Source organism: Elephas maximus, chromosome 12, assembly GCF_024166365.1.
Source record: "Elephas maximus indicus isolate mEleMax1 chromosome 12, mEleMax1 primary haplotype, whole genome shotgun sequence".
NCBI classification, from domain to species: domain Eukaryota; kingdom Metazoa; phylum Chordata; class Mammalia; order Proboscidea; family Elephantidae; genus Elephas; species Elephas maximus.
Window position 1 is genome coordinate 69216810 of NC_064830.1, and position 20742 is coordinate 69237551.

Consider the following 20742-nt stretch of genomic DNA (forward strand, 5'->3'; position numbering starts at 1 on the left):
AGAAGTTAGGATTTACACTAGGTATTTTGGGGAGACATAATTCAATCCATAACAGCCAGGTTGTAGGCTCATCTGGCATTTGGCATAGTTAGGAGTAAATGGGTTTGCAATTCCTTGTTAGGAGTTATAATCAAAACTAGGCATAAGAGCAAAGATAATGTTCTAAAGTTAATTGTGATGGTTGCACAAGTCCGTGAAAGTACTATAAACCCATGAATCGTTGCACTTTAAGTGGGTGAATTGTACAGTATGTCAAGTCTATCTCAATAAAGCTATTGTATTTTTTAAAAACTAGTTCTAAACTAGTCAGGCTCACAAAGCTGTCATCTCTTTCTGAAGACCGGATTATCTGATTTGTGTCCCATTTTTGATTATAAAATAGCCAGATTTATGCAACGTTTTCCTTAAAGCGGTCCAAATAGGAAAAAGAAAAATTGGAACCAGCAGCACATTCCGGGTTAATTTGGAAACCTCGATGCGATCCAGACTCACCTGGCGCTCTTCCTCATCCCCAGAACTTATCTTTTTTCCATTTCTTTTTGACTTTGAAAAACAAAAGTCTGTTCTTACTGGTAAAATAGGCTCCTGTTCCCTTTTCTTTCCTGTAAATTATGAGATAAGTTTGCATTTTGTACCTTTCCAGAAGTCTCTGTTAATTGTGGTCTGACCTCAGCGTCAAGACTTGTGGGAAAGAACAGAGGTATTAGAATCACTGCTGTGAGCTTTTGCTGCAAACCCCTGAAGTGCAGTGAGCAGCCTGTGCTGTGGATTTGAGACAGAAGACAGGTGAGCAGCACCTACTTGTTGCTCCGGAAGTTACCTCCTGGTTCTGGTAGATGCTATGCTACAAGCTTTGTCCAGCTCACTCCAGTGACTTTTTAAAAACTATGGTCCCAAATGTTCCATGTTATTTCTTGGAGATAATTAGGGCTAGTTGTGCTCCTGTTTTCATGTGGCAGAAACTGGTGAAGTGCTTCGGGAACAAATGCTCAGGCACCTCGCTTGTACTAAAAAACCAAAAAACACCACCGTTGCCATCAAGTCACTTCCAACTAATAGCAACCCTACATGAGCTTGAACTACAAATTAATACAGAATAGAACTGTGCTCCATAGAATTTTCTTGGCTGTAATTTTTATGGAAGCAGATTTGCAGACCTGTCTTCCGTGGCACACTAGGTAGGTTCACACTGCCAACCTTTATGTTAGCAGACAAGTACAAACCACTTGTGCCACCCAGAGACCTTCTGATAATACCAGCCTCCATTTATTGAGCAGTTACTGCATACTACCACATACCGCATACTACATACCAGCCACTGTGCTAAGAACAGTTGCATATATTCTTCTCACTTAATTTTCACAACAATGAATGAGGTAGGGATTATTTTCCTCGTATTACCAGTACCATTTGCCATCGAATTGACTCCAGCTCGTAGCAACCCCATGTGTGTCCAAGTAGAACTGTTCTCCATACAGTTTTCAATGGCAGATTTTTTGGAAGTAGATCACCAGGCTTTTCTTCCAAGGCACCTCTGGGTGGACTTGAACCTTCAACTTTTTGGTTAGCAGCCAATGTGTTAACTATTTGCATCACCCAGGGAAACCAAAGCTTAGAGCTACTGTCCCCATTACACAGCCAGTAAGCACAGGACTATGATTCAAACCCATGTCTGTTTGCCGACAAAGCCCATGCCTGTAACGTGTGTGTGTGTGTGCGCGCGTGTGTGTGTGTGTATGTGTGTTTAAGGTGAGAATTTACAGAGCAAGTTAGGTTCCCACACAAATTATTCAGTGATATTGGTTACATTTTTCCCAGTGTGTCACCGTTTTCATTCCTCCCATTCTGGTTGTACCATTTCCAGTTCTCTAGTGTTCCTGCCCCTTACCTTCTCATCTTTGCTTTAGAGTAATTTTTTCCCATAGATGATTTTCTTTAAAGAAGCTCATTACTCATGGGTGATAGTCTATTTTATGAGCCAATCTGTTGTCTAGCTAAAAGGTGACCTCAAAGGATAATTTCCGTTTAGGGTTTAAAGAGTAACTTAGGACGATAGTCTCAGGAAGTCCTCTAGTCTCAACCTGTCCAGTAAGCCTGGGCTTTTTAAGAATCTGAGCTCTGTTCCACATTTTTCTCCTGTTCTGTAAGGATGCATCTAACATGGCCCTGATCAGAACAGTCAGTAGTGCCCTGAACTCTTTGTTGTACCACTACTACTTACTTGTCCCCAGCGTTGAGACTCCCTGATCAGTGCTCAGTGCTCCCTGTCTCCCACCTGGAGGATGGCAGTGCAAGCACAACGTCCTCAGAGGACTGGGAACCGCTCAGAGAATGAGGACACTTTCGGCACCTTTCCCTGCGCGCGACAATGTTCCAAAATGCCTTCCCTTTTGTGGTGGGTGATGCACCTTCAGCACAGCCCAGAGTGGCACCACAGAGAAGCTCCGGCACTTCTGTGTGGGAGGCAGGATGTACCTCTGTCCAAAGAAGTGCTGTCATGATTATTTATTAATTGTGAAAGGGAAGGGAAAAAAATAATAATAGGGTTTCCTGGAAAGGGATAAAAGTTCAATATGATAAACTCCCGAAAAGCAATCAAAGGCCAAAGAGGGCAGAAAAATAAAGGACAGAGAGAGTAAGAGAGATGATGAATCAAAGTGGCAAGTGTGTTAGCAGAGGCCACAGGAGGGGCTGTATTTCATTGCTATGGAGGTGAGGACCGGCTCTGCTGAGCCATCAGCGCCATCACACCGGCGGCGGCAGCAGCGAGTCAGGGTGGCGGTGATGGTGGGGACTCGGGGGACTCGGCCCCAGGAGATCTCCAAGGCCCCAGGCCTGGGGATGAGCTGACAATGACAGGAATAGATGGAACCAGCTGACTCTGTTGCTATTACTGCAAACCCATTGTATTAATTTTATATGCATTAATACATGGAGGTAAAAAATTATAAATGAAAACTGTAAAGCTACAGGAAGAAGAATGCCCACAATGACGGTCCTACCACCCCAGAAACAAGCATCGTTAATATTTCAGTTTACTTCCCATCTGTGTATGTATCTCTCTCCCCTCCCCTGCCCTTCCCTCCTCTCTCCTCCCACCACCCTCCTCCTCTTTACCTCCTCCTTTTCCTCTCCTTTTTATTATTTTGCTTAATTTTTAGGTACCAAAGAAATATGTGAGTTTCTTCTTCCTTTAAAAAAAATTATAAATGAGGCCAAAGTCCCCTTTGACCACTCCCCTCCAGCCCCGTGCCAGAGGTAACCACAGTTATCAGGGGGCTTATCTCTCTCCAGACCCTTTTCTGTACAGTTGTATTCCATGTGTACCCATGGACAGGTCCACAGCCCCTAATCTTCAATTCTGAAACCCAGACAGCTCTGGAAACCAAAAGATTTCTTCCAAACTCATTTGGTGGCAGAATCTGCCCTTGAACTATTTGTGGGCTGTTGAGAGGGGTTGTCAGTGCCACTGGCAGCGAATATGCAAGCACCTTTCCTGCAGAAACTTCCTGTGTTTGGTTTTAGCTGCTCAGGACCTAGCGGAGGATGTAACAATGCATACATTCCACAGAACCTTTTTAATGCCTGAAGATTCAAATTCCAGAACACATCTGCCCCCAAGGGTTTAGGATAAGGAATATGAATCTGTCTTGTTTTGTGGATCGGGCCGTCTTTATCTTTTTTAATCTAAACAGAATCATAATTCTGTGTAGCATTCTGCAGCTTGATTTTTTTCAGTCACCCATGGGGACCAGAGCTCTCCGTGTGTTAGCATTGCAGATTTTGCACATTCCTTTTCGGGGCTGCATCTACTCCCCGGTAGGCATACTGACATTTCTTTGGCTGAGCATTTCGGTGGGTTCCAGGCTTCACTGTCATGGGCGGAGATGCAGAGGGCATCCTCAAATGTGCCACCCTGGGCTTCGTGCAGCCCTTTCTCCTGGAAGTTCCAGGAGCAGAACAGCAGGGCCACGGGGTTTGTTTTTAACAACGTTGTCATCGTGTCATACGCTTCTCCTTGTGCTACAGCGTGCCTCTTCATAAACTCCATTGTTGAGGGCTACCTAATAGTCCACTGTCTGGATTAGCCAAAATTTACCTAGGCAGTATCTCACATTGGCCATTTAGATGGTTTCTGTGACATCATGAATAGCCCAGTGCTGAACACTTTTATACAGAAATCTTGGTGTTTCCAATTATTCCTTTAGATTGGATTCCTTTAGGGTCAAAGGGAGCGTCCCTATTTAAGGCTCTTGATAGCATCTTGCCAAGTTGCTTTCCGGAAAGCAGAGCGGGAACGCCCACCAGGCCATGCCCAGACCCAGCATTTCACCCAAAAGGGTCTCCCTTCAGAGATGCAAGCTAGCATGGTGCTTCAGGGCAAAACCATCTTTCCGTGCGTGTGTGCCCGTATGCTGTTCACATGGGCACATGCATCCTTTCTGTCTTATTTCTATTTTATATCATATTCTTGCCAAAGACAGAGAGTACACAAGTTAACAGCACAGTAGAAACCATAGCTTACAATGTCTGTTTAGGGCATGTTCCCTTGCAACCGCATATAAGGATAAAGATTTCAGAAATACGGGCTCTCTGGACATGAGGCATTAAATCAATCAGTGAAATTTCACTCTCAGGGCAGCTTGCCAAGTGAGACCGAGAGAGAAGTAAGTTCTCTGATTCAGTGGAGTCCGTAAAGCCCACGGTAGCCTCCATCATCCCCCTGCTTCGGGAGGCAATCAAATAATGAGCACTCAGCTGCTCCAGGGAGGGGTCCTCAAGGGCAGCTCAATGCCAGCTGACCTGATGGCTTTTGGGGGGACATTGTGAGAGCTAGGGGCAGATAAATACCCCGGGAAGCTGGAGCTTAACTATGGGAACTTCAGAGAACTGGAGGCTCTGTATGCATGATGAACAAAGGGACAGGGCTAGGTGCTTGAGTAATCCAGCATTGGAAGGCAGACGCCTAACTCAGCAAGGAGTGGGCCAGCGCTGCCCGCCAGCTTAGTGCAACGACCAGAGAGCAGGATGCAGGGAAGGCTAAATTTAGCCCACGTTTCAGGGGAAAACATCGATCTCAAATGTAGTGCTGTCTTTTAAAGGAAAGTGGAAGCTGTAGGCCAGTCATTTGGGACAATTTCACTTGAACAGATAAAAGCCCAGGAAAAATGAATGATTGTAACCCGCTTGTCCTGCTAGAAATCTAGAGAATCTTCGTTTTGGCAGGAGGATGATTGGTTTCTGCATGGGCATGATGGATGGTCCATTCCCCCTTCCTTATTTGTTCCCAAGAAAAGGTGCTGCCCTGTTTTCTGGAAAGATTGGAGATTTATGTTTCCAGTCGCAAATGTTCATCTTCACAGGAGCAACACCCAGTCCAGGCCTCGGTGTTTGCTTGGCTGTTGGCCGGTTTCTGTCATCTGATGTGTTCCATGTGTCCCGAGCAGAGGCACCACCAGTCCCTCTCCCAGTTGTTGGTAGCTGAGCACAAGGCATCTGGTGGCTGTGGACAGTTTTTTGAACCGGGCACTTCCAGCATGCGTGCACACAGCCTCTCGGGCGTTGTTTCCCCTGCCCAAAGCCAAGGGACCCACGCACAGTCCCTCACAATAGCCTTCTGGCCTGTGACACTGCAGCAGCCTCACTTGTCTGTGGCAACAGTATCTTTCCTGTGGCCTCCCTCTGACACTGCTGTCTTGTCTGGGGGGGGAAGAAAGTCCAGCCTGTCAATATTTGGGGTACTAATTACCTGCATTCAGATATCAGGGGTCACAGGAAGGCCGAGACGTTTCCAGGAATTCTTGTCTCTAAAATGCGGGGCTGACCATAAAGAAGTTCCAGAGAGGATGTGAAAGAAAGAAGCCCAAACCTCAACCCCACCCCATGCTCCGGTCCTGAGCACTGTCCATTGTGTCTTGGGTTCTTGGGAAGAAATGAAGTCAACACACACAGTGGTACGGGTCCAAGTTAATAATAAATGTGGAGGAAGGAGAGAGGATGTTCAATATTTAAACATTTCAGAGCGCTGAGTTTGTTTTGCCAGTTACTGCCCTCTGCCTGCTTCCCGGATGGATTCTATAAACCTGAGCCTTTTCTCCCTAACACTGCCGCTGGCATCTGACGTCAGTAATTTTCACAAAGGGGAAACTGTTCCTTTTCTAGGCAGCCCCAAACTGGCAGGGTTTCTTCTTGTTTCTGTTGCCTTTCTTAAAGGAAGGAAGAGCAACAATGTGGAAACTAAAGTCTTTATGAATCTTGGAGCACTCGAAAGGAGTTTCTAAGCTTTGGGGTCATGTCTACAGTTGTCTTCATTTCCCGTATTGGCTTCTCCTAGAGCTTTCTTGTATTTTACTATAAATTTTGTGCTCTGCTTCTTACCTGTAACAGAAAAAGAGCCTTAACAATGAGACGCCCTGGCCACGTTTAGGAAATGTCTATCCAAGTATACATACTAGATAGGTTCCTTAAAAGTTGGCCTATAATGCTGAATTCTGTGAATCAATTCCTTTTTTCTTCTTGACACACGTTATATAAAAGGAAAAGCCTTCCTTTGAGGGGAGGAAAAAGCATTTGGCCCCAAGACGTAATAAAATCATGCCTAAGGATGCAGCAAACTTTAAGTCTTGTAGTTAAAGGAAATCAATACTTTTATGATGAAATATTAATAATACTAAAAAAAAAAAAAGTCAAAACTACAAATGCAGAATAGCCTGGGTGATTTTCACATTGAATGCGTTAGCTTAGCATTTGCAAGGAAACACAAAAGGAAGGCAGATCAAACTGTAGCCCAGCTGAGAAGGCCCTCAACCCTTCATAAGCCCCTTTTTTCATGGGTTTTCCATGAATACACACACCTCTCCCTAAATGCCCGGATGTGTTTCCAAGCATTTTGTTGAAGATGCTGACTTACGGAAATGAAAAGATGAGCCTAAGCTGGAGAGGAGCAAACATGCATGCCCAGACACGCATAGGCTCGCACACGTGCACACACCCACACGTTCAAGCACTTGCATGTGCACACGTGTGCATCCACACTGACAGCAGGGGGCCAGGTCCTGAGGCAAAGAGAAAGGGAGAGCTAGGGAAAGCTACTTCTTTGGACACATAGCCAGCTGTTTTCCTTGGTCCTCATCTTCTGCAGATTGTTCCAGTGAAGATCTGTGAGGGCCATATTCAAACTAGGCTGAGCCACACGCAGCTGCCCTTGTTGTAGTCACCTTGTTTGAATGGTGGCACGTTCATACAGTTCAACCTAACATATTCAACTCTCTTGCAAAGAAATATTAGCAAATAGAACACAGTTCTGTTTGTACAATGTTTAACGTATGCACACTGGTGTATGAGAAGCACCAAAGGGGATGGGAAGGAGAATCTCTGCAGATAGGGAGCCTCCTGCCTGTACCACAACCTCAGAGCCCTAGCAGTGAGGGAAGGGACATCATGTGGGTCTTGAACTCAAACATAACAGATAATTCTAAGAATTTTTGTGAAAATATAATAAATCTATTTTCTCATCACTGATTTTATATAGATTCTTTAAGCTTAGGTATTTAAAGTTACTTTAGAAAAGCTCTCTCGTGCCTCTCTTGTTTAACCCCCAAAACATTTAGTCACACTAGCTAAAATGATGAAGATATTTTTGTTGTTTTCTCTAAAAGAGCTGAGCCATTTCTTCTGCCGCGTGCCCGTATGTCTAAAGACACTTATAAAAAGGAAAAGCCCGTTCGGGCCCAGGTTCTGCACATTGTGCCAGTAAAGTAATCAAAACACCTAGCGCTAGCCAGACACTTAAAACATATTAATTGGTGTCATGCAATGTGGTGGTGTTCCCCCACTTTACTCACTTAACCAGTGAGGACACCGTTGGCCCGTAGGGTCACAGGCTCCCTCGGGGCCCCACACCCTGGCAAGGTGGTCCACCAGGCATGCCTTGTGCCTGGAGGGGAAACAGCAGCCCCTTCCTTCAGGCCCGGAGTTGAGTGTCTACCCCATGCCAAGGCCTCCCCTTGTAGGGATCAGAAGTGTTTTCAGAGCCCTGTGTGTAACCACCCGACTCGCTGTGCTCGCAGGTCTGCCAGGACAGAAGTTTACAGTCCTGTCTGCTTAACGACCTCAGTCATGGGCTGTTAAAAGCCTGTTCTGGCTGATACCTGTTGCGGTGTTCGTGTGGCTCTGCACACACTTCCTGATTCTATCTGACCCACGTAGTTCCAGATAGGATCTCCAGCTCCTTTTGTAGCTGGTGTGTAAGAGAACATCATTGTCTTTCAGGCTGGCCTAGCCCCAATCTGTAAGAGCACACGATGTAAGAGGCTCTGGTGACGCAGCTGGAGGCAGCAGCCCACCACGCCATTCTGGGAAATCAGAGCCCTGGCAGCAGCCAACCACCCCATTTAGTGTCTGTATGCGCCCATATGTCTGAAGACACTTATAAAAAGGAAAAGCCCAACTGGGCCCAGGTTCTAAACATTATAAGTGCCAGTTAAGTAATCAAAACACCTAGTGCTAGCCAAACACTTAGAACATATTAACTTGTTTCATGAGGTGTGGTGGTCTTCCCCCCACGTTACTCACTTAACCAGTAAGGACACTGCTTCAGGGGCACATTAAGTAGTGTCAGTTGCACTACCCCACTGATACACTCACACCTTGCCAACACACAAGGAGCCGCGGCAGGGTGTACCTCTTATGTGGGATACATACCCTATGGTCTCACGCCGTTCTACCGTAAAGGGATAGAGCAGGGCTGATGAGAAGACAGACTTGTAGGAAGAATCGGGCGATCCTGGGCTAGCAAGACCCTCAGGAGGTCATCCTGTGTAAGCAGGGCCATAGCTGACCCACCCTTCCCCGGGCCACCAGTCCCTAGCCTGGCTCCCATTGGCCCTTGGCAGAAGAGTAGGGGGCTGATGACCTCCTGTGTCTTAACGTGCTCCCTGATCACTGTCTAACCCGACTCCCTCTTGCTGCTTTTCAGCCCTGTCTGCTGCCTCAGTAGAGAGGCAGGCGAGGTGGTCGCTGGCAGGCTTTCTAGTCCCTTTGCTGAGAGACTGTTTTGGAACTCTTTTCTCACTAGTGTACAGACGGTAATGCCATCGGAAGAGGGAAGGGGCTGGGCAAGGCAGGGAACCCGGCCCTTAGGAGTCAAGCCCAAGGCCTGGCAACCTTTGCTTTTAAAAACCCACAGCAGGGCTGTGTCACCATAAGAGAGTCTCAGCCATGTAGCCCATACGGGATCCCGCACGCAGCTGTCCTGGATAGGTGTTTGTGTCCAAGGCAGCGAGCATGTCAAGATGCAGCCCTGTTGTAGAATTCTTGATGTTCACAGAACCCAGACACCCCCAGCAGCAATGGGGACCTTCAGACCTTGGATCTCTCCCATGGCTGGCAGCCCACTCAGGCAGGCCTTCACCCAAGAGCCACTTCCCAGGGCACAGTAGGGAGAGGATGGCCAAAGGGAAAGTAAGATACTGAAGACAATTTTTTCTTTTCTGCAGGTTTGCAAGTATAGTCTTTAAAAATCCAAGCGGATTTGCCCACGGATAAAGAGCTGTAGGCTAAACGATTCTACAAGTTCCCAGCTATTTTTGTATGTTGGACGTGCTATCTCTTTGAAAGCAACCAGAAATAAAAGTCTTTACACATTTGGAAGTGCAGCCAGTCAGTGACCTAGGGGGTTGCCGGTGGTGAGGTCCCAGAAACCAGCCTGGTGGTTCCAGCTGAGGCCGGAGAAGCCCCTTCCCCCAGGGGCCTCATTCGCTGACCTGTCTCCATTGCCTTCCCGGCTGGCAGTCAAGTGGCCAGTGCAGACAGAGAAAAATCAGAATCAGAGTTACCAGGGAGGGAAGCCCTTAACACGCCCATAGAATCTAGAGTTTGAGCACAAAGAGCTGAGCAGCAAATTATATGCAAGCTGGTGTGTGAGACGCACCAAAAGGGGTAGGAAGAAGAGTCTCCATGCAGATGTGTGAGCCTCCTGTCTTTACCAGAACCTCAGAGTCCTAGCAGTGAGGGAGGTGACTGCTGAGGGACCCCCATGGGTCCTGCTAGCCTGCAGGGTCATGACTACTTGGAACTCCTCCCACATGTCAATGGGTTCCTGTTTCTGAGAGGATCCGTAAGAGGAGTCCTGGGCCTGCACCCAGGCCTTGCCTGTTCTGTTCTGGGTGAGCCGTTGTTGAGTTTGAATTTGAACCCTGCTTCCTCAGCACCACTCACCACATGCTCTTTGAAGAGTTGTGGGTAATATGGGCCCCTACACCTGGCTTTTCAAAGTGGCTTTCCCAGTCATAGCCCTCTGTTTGGTGGCACCCACCCTCAGCTCTGCTCTCATCTTGCTGAGGGTGGGCTCCAGAGCTGGCCTCCTGAGTCATGCCCAGGACAAGGAACCAGTGTGTGCGCCTGCAGATCTTGCAAGCTGCCATCTTTGCAGAGCCACCAGCAGCTGTAATTCCAAACTCATCTCATCCCAGCCCCCCTCTCTCGCCCACGGGATTGGCAGCATGGGGAGGTGAAAGGGCAGAGCCGAGGAAGGAGCCAGCATGGGGAGAAGTGAGGCCACGGTCGTACTGGCTGTCTTCGGTTTTGTGCGCAGGGTCACAGGCCAATTGATTTCTTACTGTTTCCCAGCATCGTGAGGGCTGGTGAGAAAATATGAACACTGCGTCGTTGTCAGAAACCTGAGCTGCAGCTGCAGAATGAATTTGCTAATGACAGGCTCAGGGCTCTGCACCCCACCAGCCTCATTCACATCCCAGACTGTCCAAATGCACGGGCTGCCACTCCTGAATCAGTTGCCCTCAGACCCTGGTTTATTTTACGCTTTTCAGTCTGGAACAAGCAGAAATAAATGCTGGGGTTTTGTTACAACAGGCAGCTTTGCCTTCCAGATATTAGAGCTTTTTCTTAAAGAAGGTCTGTGGACAACTGCATCTCTTTGCAGCACACCTGTCTGAGACTTAACTGCCTTAGGGTCAGGTCCCTCAGGCTAAGAAGCCTCCTGTCTCAGGAGTTCGGGCATCGACACGTGATACCCCAGGGCCCAAAATAGAGGCTGGAGGACCTTGTCTCAGCCCAGAGCAGAGGTCGTGCACTGCCGGCCACTTGGCCAGGAGACGTGCTTGGCTTGGCTTGCCTGGGGTGGCCTCTTTATTATTTTTTGAAAACATGAATTCAGGTGCCAACACTTAAAAAAAAAAAAGTTTTACATAAAAATCCAGATATCCAGCTTCTCTTAAAGAACCCGAAACCCTGGCCACATGAAGGCCTATGGCTCATGCAACAGCAGTCAGGAGAAACTGGGGGCTGCACTTGCCAGTTTTCCCCAGCCTCCACCAGTCCCTGTCGTCCCCCTGACATGAAGGCCGAGTGTCCCACGAATCACATTTTCTCATGCTCGCACTGTTGTTTTCCTAATAGAAGAGAGCCGTTCCTCGGTGCCCATGTCTCTATCAAGCAAGGGAAAACGGGACAAGTGGAGAGGACTGTCAGCTTTTTACCTGTGGCCCCCTTATTCACATATGTCACCTATATGGCCCTTGTAGGCACTCGAGTTTGCACACCACAGGCTCATCTTTCAGGTGCCCACTTGCCACGTCTGTGGTTTTCAGAGGTCAGATCCAGAGAGGTGTCTGAAAAGCAAGGGGGAGACCACCCTTGGCACGGTGCTGTGCTCTTCCAGCCCCAGGCCCCCAGAGCTGCTCCGTTTTCATCTCATATGTAAGGAAACCTGTGAGAGCTGGAGCTCTACGGGACCACCTTGTTTTTCCGGGTCTCGCAAGTTTTCCACCTTTGACAGGGTGCAGTCTTACCACTTTTCTGTCACTTTCTATTAGTGAGAATATTTCAGTTTTCCTTCGCTAACAGGTTTCCACCTTACACAGGTTCTGGCTTTCACAGGTTCTGCTATGTAAATTGGAGTTCCACCATTTAGAAAATGGGATTTGAAAAAGCCCTGTCATATGGCATCATCATTCCAGAATGAGACTCCATCGCCAGCCAGGCAGCTGTGTCTTCCTCGCAGCTGCCTTCAAAGACATTACCTCAGGAGGGTTAATGGCACAGAAACTTAGGGTGAATTGGTGTGTCGTGAGAGCGCGGTCGCCTGGGACAGTTCTCCTTTAGGTCTGGGCTCCCAGGAAACCTAGAGCCAAAAGGTGGGAGAAACTTCGTTAGCATTCCCCGGCCGGAAGTCTCTTCAGTGTAACTTTTCCCTCCCATCCGCCTTTTATTCTTGGATTCGTTGTTTCGTTTTTGTTTTAGTGGCTGTCAGTATTTAGTATTTGTGGCATTTAAGTTTGGGTTTTAAAATACAGCCACCTCCAGTCCTTTCTGGAAGTAGGTAATATGTGGGCGCATCTGTAGGGGACGGGCTGAGGGGTGAGGTTAGTGCTGTCCAGGAGAACACAGAATCCCTGAAGTGAAGCCAGCTGGGTTCCTTCCACTTCAGCTCCCTGGAAGGGCGCCGTGGAATTCCCCCATATACTCAAGTGACTCCACGCCTTCCAGAGAGTAGGTTGTTGTTTTGTTGTTTTTTTTTAACCTGCACTGGTCACACTTTGACCCTGGAGCTAATATCCTCAGGGCAATTACAGTGTGCGAGGCAGCATGCATTCCAGGCAGATCACAGAGGTCAGCATGGCCCCCTGCTCCCAGGAGATTTAGGAAGCAATTGGCCAAAACCCCCCAGTTTTACCCCTGCGTACAGCCAAGCCCTTCCCACTCTTAGGCTCTTGTGGACCCCACTGTTTCTGGATCTTGGCCTCATGTGTCATCTCTGTGTGGCCTGGTATGAGCCACACAGAAACTCGGCCCCTTCACTATTTCCACCAAAAAAGTGCACCAAGCATGGAAAGAGTTGAGGGAGTGTTTCCTGACAATTTGGCAGTCATGAGGGCTCTCCTTCCTCATCTCACTTATTTCTTCTCTTCTTTCTAGTCACCCCACGGCTCCCAGATTGCCCACCGGAGATGCAGGGCCACTTTCCCTGTGCCAGAAGCTCTGGAGGCCAGCCAGTCCCTTGTCCCTATTGGGCTCAGCTCACATGCCTGCATTAGCAAAGCTTTCCCCAACTGTATCAGTTAAGATTAGGTTCAATTGCATACTAAAGAAAACCCAGAAGAGAAGTTATTTCCCCCTCTAGTGATGGAAGCCTAGACCCAGGTAGTCAAGGGCTCCACAAAGGGATTATCTTGGTCATCCAGTGCTGCTATAACAGAAACACTACAAGTGGATGGCTTTTACAAAGAGACGTTTATTCTCTCGCAGTCCAGTAGGCTAGAAGTCCGAATTCAGGGCACCCACACCAAGGGAAGGCTTTCTGTCTCTGTTGGCTCTGGAGGAAGGTCCTCGTGATACATCAGCCTTCCCTTGGTCTGGGAGCATCTCAGCGCGGGAACTTCAGGTCCAAAGGATGCACTCTGCTCCCAACACTGCTTTCTTGGTATGAGGTCCCCTTGTCTCTCTGCTTGCTTCTCTTTTATATCTCAAAAGAGATTGGTTTAAACCCTATCTAATTTTTTTAATCTTGTAGATCTCATCAATATAACTGTCACTAATCCATCTCATTACATTATAGTGATAGGATTTACAGCACATAGGGAAATCACATCAGATGATAAAATGGTAGACAGTCATACAAGACTGGGAATCATGACCTAGCCATGTTGACATCTATTTTGAGGGGGACACAATCACAGACATCAAGGACCGAAGCTCCTTCCTGCTCAGTGCTCTGCCATCCCTAATGTGTGGTTCATCCTCATGGTCCAAGATAGCTACTGGAGCTCCAGTGATCATATCCATGCTCCAGGAAGCAGAGTAGAGGAAGGTGCACCCCATTCCTTTTAAGGAGCCTTCCTGAAAGTCCCATGTGTTACCACCATTTCTGTCTCGTAGTCACATGGCCATGCCTAGCTTGCTAGATTCTATAACTGTAGGTGAAGAGAGAAGGGGTACTGGGAGACAGCTAGCAATATTGGGAGTCCCAAACTCTTAACTCTGGAGGATTCCAGGTGCAGCTGTGAAAGTAATGATCGCATCTTTGCAGTCAGGTTTCTTGTGCTCTGCTCAGGGAGACCAACTCCGATACCAGCATTTTTAACGGCAGCAGAGAATTTCGCTTGGACGTGTATTCGGCCTTTCCTAGTTGTTGGGCATGTAGGCCATCTCCAGTGCTCTATTATACACACCAATGCTTTAGTTCAATACCTCCGTCCTGTCACATAAATTCCTAGAGGCGGAGCTGGTTAGATGGCAGGGAAATCGGATGGCTTTTGACACATATACCACAGGCCATTCTTGAGACTTACCAAGGAAGAGCCCAGAATTTTATCTGCTGGAGAAGATCCTCAGGAAACCTGTCTACCTGCGCTCTTGTCCCCATAATCTAGACCCCACCCGTGTGTTTCCAAGTACTTGGCAGCCCATGTGTGTTTCACTCGCTTCCAGGAAGCCCCTGGTAACTCCACCAAAGCTAGTCCATCAGGAACTGCCTTGCTGGGGTGAAGCCAGAGCAGGAGGAAGGGTGCTCCTGCCATGGATTTAACTTCTCCCAGCATCACCCCAACCCGTCGACCCATCAGATGAACTTTCGAAGAGGTCACCAGCACCCCAGCCTTGAAATTACGGAGTTTCTTGGGCACCCAGCAAAAGAGCGTCACCAATGACCTTGAGGACGGGGAGAGGAGAGTGGGAAGTTGGGGGGAGGGAGGGCTTTGACAGCAGCAAGCAAGGGAAGGATTGTTCTGATAGCCCAACTAGGCCCTGCAAGCCAGTAGAATCGAGGTTGGCAATTTCTTTTCTATTCAACTCTCAGAGCCCGTGAAAGACTCACGGTATTTATTAGCCAGTTTATGGCTTGACCCGATCCACTCGCCAAATGAAGGAACTGTAGTACCAGGCCTGGGCATTTCGGGACTGCAGTTCCAGCATCTCAGTGGTTACCACACACCCTGTCTCAGCTGTCTTACGGTAACAAACCAGGGCTTGAGAGCAAGAGGAGACGTGTCTCCAGAGAAAGGGACTCACGACCACTTTGGTGACAGCATGCCCTTCATTCACTGGGGTTGGGGTCCTTGCCGGGAGCGGAAAAAGCTTCCTGTGGACTTTGTTCCGACCTCTCCCGGCCCCTCTGTTCATGGTAAATAAACAGCTCGGGAAAAGCCATCTTGACATTTTGATTTGTGAAGGGGTAATTCATTTTCGAGGCAAGTAAACAGCTTGTGAACTTGAGGGTTTACCACTTGAAGTGATTGAGAAGTCAGCAACTATAAAACTGGCTCTGTGGGGCTGTGGCTGATTGCCCCCTGGGAATCTTCCTCCCTGTTGTTTGGATTGGCTGAAGATGTTTGCCGTTGTTAATCTCAGGGCCACCCCCTCCACACACACTCACACACATAATATATCACACAATGCCTCTTCCTGAGAACTCCAAGTACGTTAGTCTGCCATCTTCCAGCAGGCAGACCTCAGCGGGAGGGAAGCTCGGAGCCTCATGCTGCGCCCATCTGGCCTCCAGCGACACACTGGTGTCAGCACATGTTACAAAGTCCCTAAAACCAGGAGGACCTGGCTAGGGTTATAAATAGAGTCCCTAACTTTTAAGGAAAAGGAGTCCCCGGATGGCAAAAGGTGGTTAAGTGCTCCACCACTAGCTGAAAGGTTGGCAGTTCAAATCCACCCAAGAGACGCCTTGGAAGACAGGCCTGGCAATCTGCTTCCAGAAGGTCACAACCTTAAGTCTTAGTTCTACTCTGCACACATGAGCTGGAATTGATTCAGTGACAACTAACAACAACAACAAACTTTTAAGGAGCTAATCCCTAGATGAAAATAATCTCACACCAGCACCAGTACAAGATAGCATCTCAGCGGGGCCAGGAGTGGGAGGGCCACAGAGCACAGGCTCCTTTGCCCCACCCTGCCAAGCACTTTGCCTGCCCGTCTGTGGATAGAGGGAGGCGCAGACCCTTGCCCAGGGTCCCACAGCTGGTGAGTGTACACATTGGGGTCAGAACCCAGGCTTGCTGGCACCAGAGCCCGTGCTCCACCATCTACACCAGGCTCGGCACACTGTTTCTGTCGAGGGCCAGGTAGTCTCTGTGGCAACTGCTCAACTCTTACTGTAGCGCGAAGGCTGCCATAGATGGTACGTATATGAAGCCTCTGGGCTGTGTTCCAATAAAACTTTATCAAAACAGGCAGTGGACTGTAGTTTGCATACCCCTGTGCTATACCCCACTGCCTTCCTGGGTTCTGAGAAAGACGAGGTCAGAGCCTGGGGAGAACCTTCTGGAAGAAGTGCCAACAGGGAGCTGAACCATGTGGGATTCAGGTAGTGCATGGTGGTGTGAGTGAGGTTTGGGGTAAGTGTGGTGTAAGGAGTGGCAAGTCTTGGTGTGAATGGCCAGGAGGGTTGTGGTCTCCTCTCCCAGCTAGGAGAAGGTCTTACTGCCCCACCCTCACCCCGCCCTATCCTGGTGCTGTGCTGACCCGGCCCAGAAGCAGCTCAGTTCTCTAAGCATTGCAACCTTAGTTTCTGCCCAGTCTCCAGTGGCTGTAGCAGAGACTGCCATGGTCTGCACAGGCTCCTGGGATTCTCAACAAGAATTTCTTCCACATATGGTTTTCATGGCCCTTTTAGAAAAGTGGGTGATAGAAGGGCAGACTTTTGGTAGTAGAAAACACCGTCCACTGGAGAAGGGGCTCCCGGGCTGGGAAACTGGCTGCATTTTACTGTAAAGGACGGCACATTGTCTGTACCCTCACCACGTGCCAAAGCCCAGGCGCTCTCAGTCAATCTTCACAACAGTTCTGAGTGTCGCTGATGCCCCCAGCTCCTCATTAGGGAAACTGAGACTCAGAGAAACATGGTAACTAGTCACTTGTTCCGGAGCTTCCTCAATGAAGCCAGACTTGGCCTGGGTCTGACTGGCTCTGCAACATGGGGCCTGACCGCTCCCCTGTGCTGAAGGGCCATGGGGACCACAGGGTTCCTGCTCCGCAGCGTCCTGAGGCCATTCACAGCTCTCTGCTTGGGAACTTTCTACCAGAGTGCTTGTTCCTGCTGCACCTGACTTCACCAGACTCAAGGTCTCTGGGGCTCTCCCCTTCCACCCAAGAGGGGCTTCAGAGCTTGGATCTGGAGCCTTCTTTGGCGGAGTGCTGGCATGTTAGCAAAGGCCCTGGGTTCTGCCACGAGGAGGTTAGCACCCCTGTCTGGACTTTGCTAGGAAGCCTAAGTCCTGCTACAGCTAGCTCATTTCATGGTGCAGAGCCAGGGTTTCAGGGAGTAGGCTGGCATGGTTTCCAGCGGCCCCTAGTCCTGCTTTTGAGGTACACAGAGGTGGGAAGTGCGGCTCCCCCTTCCCCCTGCCCAGCCCGTGAGCTTTCTCCCTGGTCATGTTGCACCTTGTCTTGTAGGCTTTGCTGTGGCCCAGTGCATAAACCAGCACAGCTCACCGCCCCTGTCCTCCCCATCGCCGCCGTCCACCAGCAGGAGCCCCAGCGGCAGTGGTACCACCAGCCATTGCGACTCAGCAGGCGCCAGCTTGTCATCCACACCTTCCGCAGCCCAGAGCCCATCAGGTACTGGCCACGTCTTCCAGAGTAGGAAAAAATCGGGTTTCAGTGTAGTGCGGGGGGTACCCTGTGACCACTTACTCTGCGACCACTGATGGGAGGTGGAGAGGGCTGTCCCGTGGGGGTGTTTCTCACTCTCAGATCATACCCAGGGCCAATGGCTCAGCTCCTGCTTTAGACTGGCCTACTGACAGGCCCCACCACCCTCGGAGCTGAGTGGGTGGATGGCCAGGGGCACACTGAATCCACCCCAGTACCACCTCTCGTGGTCTCGGGTCACGATGAGAAGGGGCTTTCCAGGTATAATTGTGTGAACCTTGGGGAGAGAATTAATGTCCTTGCTATTCCTTCTTCCTCCATAACATGCCAGCTTCTTCTTTAAATGCTTGGTGCGGTCCAAGTCCCCGTAACTAGAGGCACACCTGGTCGTCCTGTGAGAGCTTCATTAACTTTATACAAACTGCAAACCCAGCAGACGAGAGAACGTGTCTTCATCATGCACACCAGAGCAGAGCGTAGGGGGCCCAGAGTCAGCCTAGGATGAGTGGCGTGAGTGGTCCCTCCTTAACTCTCAGCTGCCACCTGTACAGGACCAGGGGGCGAAGACACCAGACTTGTTTCTTGAACGGCACTGCCCCAAAATGCAGCCAGAGAGGCAGGGCCCTAGCAGACCCAGGCGCCATGGTTCTGAGAGATGTGAGGCATCCTGTGGTCTGCAGAGGCCAAGCTCACTAATCCTACAGCCCGGGAGGCTCCAGCCTGCACCCTCAAGTGGGAGCCCTCAGTGTCCTTCACTGTTCCGCAGGGATCAGCCTTTTCTAGGGAACCTTACTGAGCCCACGTTCAGTTCTGAGTGGTGGGTTGTGACAACCAGGCGTGGCCGGGCATGGATCATGGTGGGCCCCTGTGTCAGGAAGCTGACATCTCCCTGGGTACCTGCACCTCCCTCTCTGGGTGCTCTCAGCTTTTGCATTCTCCCCAAAGGGCTAACCCAGCCTGGTCTGCCTATGGCATAGGCCCCTGGTCCATCTGCCCGCCTCCTCCCTTGGCCCTGTCGTCCCCTGAGCATCTCTTCCCTCCATCTGCTATTGACGTGCATGAGGAGACAGGACAGGCAGCAGGGTCACCCTCGAGCCACTGCATTTAGACCCTCTCCAGCCTACCCCGGCTCCTTTCTTGCCCCAGATTGGGCCACCTCTGAGCCTGTTGTGCCCTGGCTGGTACTTGGAAAATGCAGACAGGTTTCTCCAGAAGTCAAGAACAGATCTGTCTCCCCGACCCAAGCCTGGTCTTTGCTCGCCCTGAGGGATGTGCAAGGCTCCATGTTCATGTGTCATGTGTAACCACATTCTGCCTGCACATGTCCATTTCTGTGTCTGTGCTTGTGCACCCAAACACACACACACACACTTGCATTTTGGGTGAAAAGTCCCTTCCTAATGTAGCCAAGGACACTTTTTTTTTTTTTTTTTTCCATTTTTAAAGAGGCGTAGCCAGCAGCTACATGAACGGGCCACACACTTCTTTGCCTGAAACTGAAACTGCAAAGACCCCCGTTATCAAAGCCACGCCCCTATATACAGAAGGCTCTCACTGAGCAGGGCACGGGGCTCTGACCCGGCCTTCCCTGGAGCCTCAGTGAGCATTTCTCTTGGCCTCCATTTGCACCTCTGCGTACACCCCCACCATATCCTGTATGTGTTTTCTCATCTCAGAAATTGGGGTATCGCCTGGCTGCCAAGGATCCAGGCAGCCGCAGGGCCATGAGTCATGTCAGGGACCCCGCCACATCTGCCCTGCAGAGGCCACTGTGCCATCCCCGTTTTTTATGCCATGTGACAGTAAAAGCCCCGGGCCTAGCCTGCCTGCCTGACTCTGCAGACACCAGAATAACTCACTGCTGCTGAAGGGCGGCCTGTAGGCAGGTTGTACTGCAATCCAAACGGGAAGCAGGCGCCGAGGGGAGCCAGCTATTGATCCCTGGAAGGAATGTGGAGCCAGCATGGCGGGTCCAGAAGGCCCACCTATCGCACACCTCTCAGGGATGCCAGACTTCTGGGCAGCCTTTGGCTTCTCTGTCCATCCAGCTAGCAGCATCTGGGCTTCCGTGTTCCCTGTGGGAGTGGGACCAGCCAGATAGTTCCCACATCTGCCTGGTGTCCTGCCGAGCCATGCTGGGGAGCCAAGGACGGAAGAAGGGGTTGCTTCTGGTAGGCCAGCTGCCCTCCCACCACTTGCCCAGAGTGGTGGCCCAGTGCTCAGGTTCCCGATCAGGGGAGGCCACCCTGGACCACCTGCTCACCAAGCTGTCCTCTTACCAGGGCCCTGGCCACAGTCTGCCAGGGCAACATCCTCAGATGGCCAGCTGAGCTGCAGCTGGGCCAAGGCTTCTGCCTGCAGCCATCAGCCTGGACCAGAAAAAACAGCTGCAGGCCAGCCAAGGGGCCATTTGTCATCACAGAGGGTTTTGAGGGCACAGTCCTGAGTCAAAAACATTCCTAGAGTCCAGGAAGCTCCTCATTTGGATACAGCTGCTGCTGGGCCCTTTCAAACCCTGAATTAGCAAACTCCAGTTGTTTCTTCCCTCTGGAAGGCCCACTTTGCACGGGCAGGTGTTTAGTGGGCTATTCCAGGAAAGACACAACCCACAAGGTGACGGTGCCAGGCACAGTGTCCATAGCTCTGCTCTGCGGTTTTGAAGCTTGAATTGTACAAGGATATCATTAACTGTCGTAACAGTTGACATGGCATGGACTCCCACCCGTTAGCCCCTACATGGCCCTCTCGGCTCCTCCTAAAACTGGGCACCCACCATGTGCCAGGCATCATGGTCGTCAGCATATGGTAGATACTGTCAGTGAGTCCTGCTGTACTGCCACCCCCCAGGAACTCAGAAAAGGCCAAGCAGCTGGTCTAAGGGCTGAACCTTCATCTTGGCAACTCCAAGCCCATGTTCCACTTTCTGAGACAGCCCTGTGAAATCTCCGATTTGTTTCCTCAGTCCTGCTCAGACACCTCCCCAGGGTCTCCCAGAGACCCAGCTTTGGGTAGGGCAGCCCATGAAGGGCCTCTCCCCTGCCAATGTGTATGGTCTCCCTAGAGTGGTCCTCCTCACTGCCCCTTCCACACCCACCCTCTAAGTCCTCTTCACCAACGTCACCC

At 50.0% G+C, this 20742-nt stretch overlaps 1 protein-coding gene across 3 annotated transcripts in view; it reads left to right on the top strand.

Moving 5' to 3' along the window:
• The window catches only part of CLEC16A (C-type lectin domain containing 16A), a 241915-nt gene that overhangs the window by 211979 nt on the left and 9194 nt on the right, over positions 1 to 20742 (top strand). For all 3 annotated transcript variants that reach the window (XM_049904932.1, XM_049904933.1, XM_049904934.1), the window contains exon 22: positions 17422 to 17586. In XM_049904932.1, the coding sequence (XP_049760889.1) occupies positions 17422 to 17586 (165 nt within the window). The remainder of the gene's footprint in view (positions 1 to 17421; positions 17587 to 20742) is intronic.